The sequence below is a fragment of the Equus quagga genome, chromosome 5, assembly GCF_021613505.1.
Source record: "Equus quagga isolate Etosha38 chromosome 5, UCLA_HA_Equagga_1.0, whole genome shotgun sequence".
Taxonomy (NCBI): domain Eukaryota; kingdom Metazoa; phylum Chordata; class Mammalia; order Perissodactyla; family Equidae; genus Equus; species Equus quagga.
This window is the reverse complement of record NC_060271.1, coordinates 99,504,125-99,515,301: the sequence shown is the minus strand read 5'-3', so window position 1 is coordinate 99,515,301 and position 11,177 is coordinate 99,504,125. Positions and strand designations below refer to the sequence as shown.

The 11,177-nt window shown below is 35.0% G+C and overlaps 1 protein-coding gene across 2 annotated transcripts in view; it reads right to left on the bottom strand.

Annotated features, from left to right (window-relative positions):
- Positions 1-424: 424 nt before the first annotated feature.
- Positions 425-11,177, bottom strand: part of FBXO11 (F-box protein 11) — an 88,178-nt gene continuing 77,425 nt past the window's right edge. For both annotated transcript variants that reach the window (XM_046660442.1, XM_046660443.1), the window contains exons 12-23: positions 10,534-10,751; positions 9,835-9,920; positions 8,857-8,951; positions 7,651-7,773; positions 7,477-7,562; positions 6,641-6,717; positions 6,132-6,275; positions 3,378-3,488; positions 2,513-2,620; positions 2,070-2,178; positions 1,302-1,400; positions 425-1,218 (exon numbers count right to left, since the gene is read on the bottom strand). In XM_046660442.1, coding sequence (XP_046516398.1) covers positions 1,089-1,218; positions 1,302-1,400; positions 2,070-2,178; positions 2,513-2,620; positions 3,378-3,488; positions 6,132-6,275; positions 6,641-6,717; positions 7,477-7,562; positions 7,651-7,773; positions 8,857-8,951; positions 9,835-9,920; positions 10,534-10,751 — 1,386 coding nt within the window. In that variant the 3' untranslated portion in view covers positions 425-1,088. The remainder of the gene's footprint in view (positions 1,219-1,301; positions 1,401-2,069; positions 2,179-2,512; positions 2,621-3,377; positions 3,489-6,131; positions 6,276-6,640; positions 6,718-7,476; positions 7,563-7,650; positions 7,774-8,856; positions 8,952-9,834; positions 9,921-10,533; positions 10,752-11,177) is intronic.

Here is an 11,177-nt window from a genome sequence, read left to right as displayed (position 1 = left end):
ATACTCCACAATATATTAAGTCTAGATGTTATGGTACATGCATACACTTTCAGGCTGTTTATACCCACTGTCACCAATACACATAAATGGGGGTAAGGGGAAGCTATGAAACTGTATAGGGCTGTATATATACTTGTCTCAGCTTAATGCAGGAAATTGCTTTAATTTCCAGCAGTTTGTCTAAACTGTTCAAAAAAAAACTATGAACAGAGTTCAAATACAGGACTGTTTTGAAGAGACTTTCTAAAGTGTACTTTAAAACATAGTAGTTTTTACCTTTCACAAAACTGAGTTACAAGAATACTTTTGTTTTACAGTGCATCCCTTCCTAGGAAGTCTCATTAAAACACTCACTTTTTCTAGGGGTGATTTTGAATGCTGCACAGGGAAGGGAAGGAAATAAGTCTTAACTTTTCTTAAAGGATACCAGAAACATTGCTGGATATAATTTAAGATTAGTGTTTTCTCTTTCATAGAAAGAACGTACATACTGGGACATGAGTACAGTTACAGCAAGTCTAGGTGTGCTAACAAAACAGGGCACATTCAAGTACAATAAGATTTTGCTTGAAATTAAAAACAAAACTACATGAGATTAAAGCATTAAAATCATATTTCTCAATCTGAATACATGTTAAAAAAAATCAAAAGAAACGCAGAAGTGCTAGCTCACATTTTTACCATATTACAAAAGCAATTGGTACCCATGTCCATAAAGGCAGCAACAAAGCTGCTTGTCTATTGAAGAGTACTACTGCAAATTGGACTGCATTCAATGCTAGTTGTAAAAACACCAGCTTTTTTTCAGAAGTTGGTATCTGTACAAAATTGCAGCTTATTTTCTTCACTTCTGTCCCTTCAAAAGTCTTTACACAGTAATGCTAAAACACCCAGCTTTGAGATCCTGAGTCAATATATTGCCACTTTCTTTTTGGTAGCTTGAGCTTCATAGTGTCAACTGACCTCGTGTATCCATTTTTAATACAGTCTCTTCCTGTAGCATGGGCAAATATTTTAAATCTTCTTCCAAAAAAAATGTTTTAAGTTATGATGTTAGAATGGCAGGACATTTTCTTTAGGGAAGGAATTCAGTTGTGCTGCAATGTATTAGATTCTATAGGTGGAGCAGAGTCATATAGTGTGTCTGTATCATGTGTAGGCTCACCAGCTAATGTACAAGGATTAGACAGTGTTCCAGCACCACAGTCACAGAAAAACCTAAAGCAAAATGAAAACCCAAAAATTAGGAAAGTGAAGGGGGAAAATAATTGGGAAATACAGCAAGCAAGTGTGCTACATACCTATCATGTCTAATAAATTCTACATCATGTCCCTGATGGCACTTCTTAATGCAGTTCACACATATGGCATTTCGATCTGTGGTGTTACAAGTGTGACATCTAAAAAGCAAAAGCTTACATTATTTTTCTCGAACATGTTATTTATTCAAAATAATTGCACTTTGTTTATATATTACTCTGTGACCTTTGGCTTCCAAGAAAAGAGGACCAAAAAAATTTTGTGGCTCCAGCCCAGATTAATTCTGAAAAGGGACTTGAAGAAGGGAATAAGTGACTCTCTCGTTGTCTTGTGTCTTCTGAGGAAAACGACTTGTAAGTTGTAGAAAGGCAGTTGAAACTTTCATTTAAAAAAATTAAGGTCCTCAGATCTTTACTTGAAACACTTTAGGGGAGAGGGGAGTAAAAATCCACTCACAGCGACTAGGATATATGGAATACTTAAAGACAGCTTTCCTTTGAAACTCCTAGGAAAACAATAGAATCATTGTGTTCCACATTTCCAGTGATATCTATAGTTACTGCAGTATTAACATTTTTCATTATTTATGGTCCCAACACAGGATCCTGAAGTAGACTGATCACAGAACTCAATGTGAACAGTTAGAAAATTTTCAGTTACATTCTCATTCCATTGACAAACACCCAATTTACTGTCTTAGCTAATATATTTAAGGGAAAGAGGTCTGAAAATGCTAGGTCTTGCCAGTTTAGAATAGAAAAATCACTATCTCCCCCTTTTCAAGACTCACAAATAACTTAGAAATATACCTGTAGAAATCATGCATGGGATAGCTGGTATAACTTGATATTTTATATAAACATTGGCCTCTACTAACAGCCTTTTCTATGGCGTCTTGATTGTTCATTATTTTGTTATCTGTAACAGAAGAAAAAATAAGTAAAATTCTAGAGGATAAAAACTTAAGATAGAAATATAGATTATATGACTATTCTAATAGTCATTTTTTAAGTGCTTTAAAAGAGGCTAACCAATGAAGTAAAAAACAGCTAAGAATAGAAATGGATCTTCTTGTGCAAGATATTCCAACTATTTAGAACAAGTCAACACTTTCAAAATAGTTCTCTTGAGTTAATGCTAACTTTGTAGATAGTGCCAGAAGGAAGCAAGTTATTGAATTAACAGGGGCTTCTGATTATATCTTTTCATGGCACATTTTGTGTATGTACAGGCAGAACAGACTACAACATACCTTTCATTGTCACATTAACACCAGATGCTAAAAATAAGCCTCCAAACCGGTTGTTAAAAATCTGATTGCCTTCTAGTGTTGCAGTTGCATGATTTGTAATTTCAATACCTGAAGTAAAATTTACAAACAGTAGATGCATCACTTTATATAGTTTCTTAAAAGAAACCTGAAATACAACAAATGTAGTAAACTAGTTCTTTTACATAAAAAGTCTATTAACAATTTTAACATCTAAGAATAAAATATAAATGTTTATTTGAATTACAGTAACATTCACTTTCCACTGTTAATAGTCCACTATCCTTGCTAAAGGAAGGAATGATACAGATGGTTCATAACTTACTACTTATTAATAATGACATTTTAAAATTTCTTTGCAAACCAAGTAGAAGAGGATAGTGTCCAGAAGTATGTTTAGGTAGCAGCTAGTTTACCTACTGAAGAGAAAAGGCACTAGATGGTTATTTGGAACAACTAAAAGTAACTGTCTCCACCAGCAAAAAGTTGAAATGTAAGTTACTTAGATTTCACTTATCAAGATTAAAAAAAACAAAAGTTCTGTTTGGGAAGCCAGAGGGCTTGAATTTATCTGTATTCCTAATGCCAGTACAAGCCTGCATTTATTCTATCTCAATATTTCATAATTAATGAACAGCAAGAGCAATGTTATAAAGGTTGGCTGAGTGGAAGTATCCAGAACTTGGATTAGGTGCTCTCATAAGCAACTGTTAATAGACAGGCATTCAGCCACTTTTGCAGCATACTTTGCACACCTTTACTTATTAAGCAAAAGAACTGATATACTAAAAACCAAACACTTCAATGTACAGAAAACAAGCTACAGGTAACAAAAGAAAATACAAACCTGCAGCAAATCCATCAAATATTCTGTTTTTCCTTAAGACTGGATGACTATTAGTGCTGATGAGAACACCTGCTTGAGCATTCCTGAAAATATCATTTTCTTCAAGGAGACCTATAATAAAATATTTCCTCAGATTAAGGCTAATGCATATAACAAATTTTACTAGCCTTTCTGGTGGTATTTTGGTTTTCTTTTAGTTTCTTATTAACTGCCTTCTGAAATTCACAGGATTACTTTTTCAGCCAAAAAGAAAGTTTACTAGTAATTCAGAATTATTTAGGTAGAATTTAACCAAAAATTGCTAAAAAAAAAAAAAAAAAAGAAAAGAAAAACGTAACCAATAAACTGGAAAGTTGCATGGTAGCAGGGACATGTTTACCGACCATTGCATCCCCAGTGCCTGGCACATAGCTGATTCTCACTGAATGCTGCTGAATTAAAATTAACTCCTTTGCAGTATTTTTTAGAACCTCTGCACCCTCAATGTTTTAGTTCAAGCCCTGATTATTTTTGGCCATTATTACTCTAATTCCTTGATCAATATCCTCTACTCCAGTCTCTGCTGCTATATTTTTCCCAGTTTCTCACAACTGTATCATGTCCCATTTCTGCTTAAAAAACTACTTTCAGAATAAAGTTTAAAATTAACTTGCCATTTAAAGCCTTTCAAAGTATTCCCCTAACCCTCCTTTGTCTTACTACATTACCTATGCTCTGAATATGCCATACATTTTTATCCCTAATGTCTTTGGTTTATATTATTTCCTCTTCGTGGAATAACCTGTACTCTTTCTTCCTAAGGTCACTTCCTCTGGGAGGTTTTCACCTTCCTTCCATCAAAATTATATAGTTCTCCTGGCAGTATAACATAATGACTAAGAGTAGGTTGTGGAATCAGACTTAAGGTCTTCAAATAGTGACTTCACCATTTACTAGCTCTGAGTGGGCAAATTACCTTCTCTTTGCCTGTTTCCTTCTTTATAAAATGGGCATAATACCATCTACCACATATGGTTATTATGAGGATTAAATGAGTCAATACATGTAAAGGTACACAGCACTAAATAAGTACTAGGTAATATTACTCTTATAAGACCTTTTACTTACATACAGTGAATTATACTTAGTTGTCTTCTAGTGTCTGCTCCCTGAAGATGTGAAACATGTTTTTATTTCTGTAGACATTTGACCCATCTGTGGTACCTCACAGTATTGACTTCTGAATTCCTTTTCCTTGCCTCTAATCTTGCATATGTCCACTACAACCTCTTCAAGTGCTACTGCTAAAATCTAGTCCAAACTTTCTACCACATATACAAAGCCTCTTAGGCTTTGGGCCCTTCTCCCTCTCCAGCCTCAACTTTTTCTGTACCTTTTGCCTTACTACAACAGCTCTGCTTCCGTTAGACTTTTGTATACAATGTGTCACTCCATTAGACTATAAACTTTCTGGATGTAGTACCATTTTTTTTTTTTTGAGGAAGATTAGCCCTGAGCTAACTGCTGCCAATCCTCTTTTGGCTGAGGAAGGCTGGCCCTGAGCTAACATCCGTGCCCATCTTCCTCCATTTTATATGTGGGACACCTACCACAGCATGGCTTGCCAAGCAGTGCCATGTCCGCACCTGGGATCCAAACTGGTGAACCCTGGGCCACCGAAGCAGAATGTGTGAACTTAACTGCTGCACCACTGGGCCGGCCCCACTACTGTTTTATTTACCACTGTATCTTTAGCATCTGTATCACAGTGGTTGGTACAGAGGTGTTCAATTAGTAAATACGTACAGAACAAACGAAAAGTATGAAATTATGTTTTCTATACCTGGAATGGCCCTCTTCCCCCCACCAGCCCCATTTTACCAGTGAATACTCATTTTTCAAGACACGGCTCAAGAGTGATTTTACTCCATGAACCTTTTCTCAACACCTTACAAATAAAACCAACCATTCTGTAGTGTGTTTCCTTATTATATCTTGTAAAGACTCCTATCAGAGATATGTCACTTTACTGAATTACTGGATTATAAGCTCCTGGAGAGTCTATGTCATTAATGGAATCATCACTGCTTGGCTGTAGTAGTAAAGTTTGTTGATTAAATCTTGGAATGTTAGAGTAATAACTACGAATCCTTCTATAAGATATGTACGATGTCGGGTTACTGACATTTCAGCAATGGTGATAAATTTGCATTCGACATTCTCCTCCAGTCTCTTTATGAACATGTATTTGCAAGGGTTAGGGACTGGAACTTTTGCCTCAATGCAAAATGAGTTGACCTTTATGGATCCTAACCGGGCACACCTCAGCTTCATTAATTACATTTTCCAACAAACACAGTTGTAAACAAGTACAAAACGATAATTATTTACTAGACATTTCATATATTTACAGATCAATTAATTTCTCACATCTAGTTCTATAACTTGACTTTGAAATTTATTATAATCATATCACTATATTGAATAATAAAAGGTCTACAGAGAGGATGTAAACAAATTCTATACCTTAAAAAAGCCTTACTAACAAGTGGTGTACTCAAGGTGGCTACAAAAGGAAAAGAAAAGTTCTGTAAACATTTGTCTCCTTTAACTCTAGGCACTAATCTCCTAAAGCATCTCAAGTCAATAAGAAAAACGACTGAGATCCACTCATTTATAATTTATATTAGTTGGCAATATCATTGATCATTAAAGATATGGAAGAAGAATAATGGAAAACTGGGTTTTTCACTAATGCAAAATTAACAACAATACCTCGACCCCCATTAAATATACAGATGCCACCATCTCTTCCATCATGGATTTTATTTCTTCTTAGTGTAGGATTACTATCTGTCTTAATCCAGACTCCAGCCATTGCATTGTCAAATATTTCATTGTCTTCTATACAGCCCAGACCTATAAATGTAAAAATTTAGGTTATGTTACTTAGAAAGTGTATTTCTTTTTTTTTTAATAATTTTTTTTTTTTTTTTTGCGGAAGATTAGCCCTGAGCTAACTGCTGTCAATCCTCCTCTTTTTGCTGAGGAAGATCGGCCCTGAGCTAACATCCACGCCCATCTTCCTCTACTTTATATGTGGGACGCCTACCATAGCATGGCTTGCCAAGCGGTGCCATGTCCGCACCCGGGATCTGAACTGGCGAATGCCGGGCCGCTGAAGCAGAATGTGAGAACTTAACCGCTGCACCACTGGGCCGGCCCTAGAAAGTATATTTCTAACAACTATTAGCACTGAGAAAATGAAGAAAGATTAAACATACCAGAATTATAAACCAGAATTCCACCATTCTGTCCTCCCCAGATTTTGTTGCGTCTAATTTTGGGGTTGCTTCCAGTCCTATGAACAGAATAGAAAATAATGCCATTTGAATTGCCTCTACTCCCATATGCCATATTAGATGAGATAATAGTGGAAAAATCCACATTAATCATAGTAATACTTAACTATACAATAGAATCCTTTAAGATGCTCTGAGAAGTCTGTCAGTAAAGAAACTGGTTTAATTTTGCTTTAAATTCTATTTCCCATAGAACATACTTAGCTATAGATTATATTATTACTATAAGTCTCCTAATATGTAAACTAAACTGAGAAGGTTAGATTAAATAACTATTATTATTATATACCACCCTCATATGTAAAATGAAGGGTTGAATGATATGATTAAAACTACTACAGTTCCAAAAACTGTTAAAATACAGGAAAGAGGAGTGTAAAAAACTTTTTACAGAAATAGCATAAAAACAGAAGCTTCCATTTACTGACTACCTATGACAAGTCAGGTATAGCTTTCAAGTATGTTTATATTAGCTTTCCACTCTCCAAGTAGCATGTCTTGAGTACATTAGCAGCTGATATGATTGTCATAGTGGGTGACAGAACAGTAGAAATGAGCTCTCATGGCACATGGGCCATTGGCTGTTGTCCTCAGCTAGTCCAAGAAAAGCTATATTCTGATAATTTAAGCCAAGAGTGTGAACATATATGCAATAGGAGGAATAAAGACTGAGCATTAAATAACAAGGAAATTTCTTCTACATACCCTACATATCCCTAACTCCCTCCCCAAAGAAAGCCAAATGTGGAAACATTTACCTTATCTGAACCCCTGAATACATATGATTATAGATATCATTGTCTTCTAGTACTCCATGTCCATTGTCATAAAAGTAAACACCAACCTAAAATTTAAAAAATGTTTTTCAAATGACAATAAAGTGTTTTTACAAAACAATATATTTCCCATGTAAGAGTCCAGGATAATCTTACCTGCTTGCCACTGTGTATCCTGTTTCTTCTCAGTACTGGAGTGCTGCCAGTTGTGACCCAGACCCCAGCCAGAGTATTACTATAAACTTCATTCTCTTCTATTACACCTTGTCCTTTCTCATGCTAAATGAAAGTTACATTGATTATAATATATATCTTGTATAAATAGTTTATAGTGTTCCTCCCTTTAAAGACAGTTATGTCAAAAAAAAATTTCTATTTTTGTTTTTTTATCTGGATAAGGAGGTAATGATAACATTCTTTTTATGTAGCCTCTACCTGAGTTTAAAGCTTCCAAAGTTTTTATACTTTTCTTTATATGACTTTGTAGTTTTAAAATCTATTTTAGTAAGAATAGTAGCATTCAATTTTCTTTAGCAAAAGAACTTATTTCATTCTAAGATGTATAAAAGTGAAGATCTCTCATTTAGTAAGTTAATAGTTACTTGACACTTCTCACTGGTGAAATAACTTCAAAATGATAAGGTGTCAGGTTACTAAAATTTTTATTTTTAGCAGAAGATTTAAGACATAGACATTTCCAGAACTGTAAATAAAAATGAGAGTCATAACTGGCATTACACAAAGAGCTTTCTGAAATTTCCTACTTTTTATACTTGAATCAGTTCTAACAGTTTCATATACCATGGTGACAGAAGACAGGACTAATACACAAGTTTTGAAATTTTGTAAGATGCTCAACTGTGTTTCAACATAAATTCAAATGAAAAATTGGCTTCTCCAGAAGACAAAAATATTCAAGTCTAATATTACTAGTACTTTCAGTGACATTATGATTTTACCTAATACTCTTGGAAAATCTCAGAGACTCAACAGTAGTCACACTGGCAAAATTCCAGTGTAACAAATATAACTCACACTGCCAATCAGTTGTTATGAGTTCAGCCCACACTGCCAATTATAATTAAAGACTTTAACAAAAAGGTGTATCTCCTATGTCTAAATTTAGTCAGTTGATTAAATTTTACAGAACACTACACACACCATAAAATTGAAAGTAATTCATGTACTGGCACGGAGAACAAGAGTCTTATTTATTGTTTAAATACTAAAGAAAGCCACAAATTTATACTCTAAAAGTTGAATATGGCCTACTTAAAGCTAGACATAATTCTGCCCCCCCTCCTCAACTTTTCTCCCCCGGTTTCAATGCATGAAATTCTAGAAGTGTATTCATTAACTTACCACATAAATCCCACCATGCTGGCCATCATGAATTTTGTTGTGTCGAACAATTGGACAACTGTTTGTCCTAATCTGAATTCCTGCTAATGCATTGCCTATTTAAAAATAAAAGTTACAATGTCAACATATGGAGCCTAGTGGAACACAGTAAGAGTTTTACATTACGTAGTAGTTAAAATTCTTAGAATTTTAGTAAAAGCTTGATTCTATGAAATACGTCATATTTGGAAAGATACTTACAGCCCATAAGCATTACAAGACAGAACTAGGAGTATAAAAAGATGCAAAAGGACTGTAGGCAGTATGGGTATAGTGATTCAGAGTAGAGACTTTGGAGCCACGTTGCCAAGTTTTGAATCTCAGGAATTCTATCTACTTTCTGTGTGACTTTGAATAAGTTATTTAACCTTCTTGTGCCTTTGTTTCCTGATCAATAAGTGGGGGAGAAATAAATTTAAAAGCGTCCACTTCACAGGGTTGATGTGAATATTATGACTTAGTTTAGTTAAGATGCTCCGAGCAGTGCCTGGCACTGAGTAAGCTTTATGTAAGTATTATCTAGTTAAGTGTTAGCAAAACAGAAAGCCTAGGAACATATCAGTGTCTAGCACACAGATATCTAATAATTGTTTGCTGAATTAATACCTCAAAAGTTTTAATGAGGAATAAGTATTTTCACTTTATGGTTAGTACTATACCACAGAAATAATTGTTAAACAATGGAGTGAATCTAAGGAAACTGTACGTACTCCTTGAGACTAGAGTCTTATTTATATTTTCATCCCTGGCATCTGACATAGTGCTTAGAACATAGTAGGTACTCAGTAAATGTTAAGGTGAATAATCACAGAATAATCTTTGTTGAGAAGTTAAAGAAACTGGATCAGTTCTACTTGGATGGTTTCAAAGTGGTCCATTTTGCTAATGTCACAAGACAGGCCAAGCTCTAAAATTTTATAGAACAAACCACATGCTTACCATAAATGTCATTTCCTTCAATAAGGCCTCGTCCATCACCAAAGATGTAAACTCCCCCTTGATTTCCATTAAATATAGAATTCCCCCTATAATTATGTGAAATAATAAAAAATAAGCATCTATTCAGTAAAGCTTTTTTTTTTTTTTTGAAATTAAAGATTGGCAGCTGAGCTAACAACTGTTGCCAATCTTTTTGTTTGTTTGATCTATCAAATCCCCCCAGTACATAGTTGTATATTTGAGTTGTGGGTCCTTCTAGTTGTGGCATGTGGGATGCCGCTTCAAGGTGGCCTGACAAGCAGTGCCATGTCAGCAGTCAGGATCCGAACCAGCCCCCAGGATGCCGAAGCAGAGCACATTTAGCCACTTGGCCACAGGGCCAGACCCTGGTTTTTTTTTTTAAGATTGGCCCTGAGCTAACATCTATTGCCAATCTTCTTTTTTTTTTCTTTCTTCTCCCCAAAAACCCCCAGTACTTAGTTGTGTATTGCAGTTGTGCTGTGTGGGATGCTGCCTCAGTGTGGCTTGATGAGTGGTGCTAGATCTGCGCCCAGGATCCATACCTGTGAACCCCAGGCCTCCAAAGAGGAGGTGCACAAATGCAACCACTACGCCACTGGGCTGGCCCCTCTTGACTTTTCTTATAACACAAAACATAAAGTGAAAAAGTAATTTCCATCCATAATTATATATAAATACCTTATTGTTGGGTCACTATTTGAGGTAATCCATACACCTGCAAAATTGTTTGCATAGATTTTATTCTCTATGAATTGTCCTCTTCCTTTTTCATGGACATATATTCCTCCAGTCTGCCCATGATGAATTTCACATCGAACCACTGTGGGGTTAGCATAGGCTTTTACTTCAAAGCCTGCTATCCTGTTTCTGTGTATGTTGCAACTTTCAAAGTAACCCTGAAAAATAAATTAAACCTGTAGGTGAGGCTCTTTTCCAAAAAGAAATGACATGAAAAAAACCTTCTTATTGTATACATCAAAATTAAGTACAACAATGTTTGACACTAAGAATAAAACATAGATATATACTAAACTTCAAATGATAAACATAGAAGGAAACAGATTAATGTGTTGTAGTAAGACAGAGAACTATAAATCCTCTAATTGGCCTGAGTACATTCAAAGCCAGGAAAGAAAAACAGGGAAAGATTTATTCAATAAATATAAATAAATACATTACCCAATAAGTATATATATCCTTTACCAAAAGATATATTAAGTATTAGAGAAAATAAACCCATGTAGCCTTCAAAAATGTCCCAAGAAATCAACTTCTAAAAAGTTGACCTAAGGACATAATCGGAGACTACAGAAAAAGACACA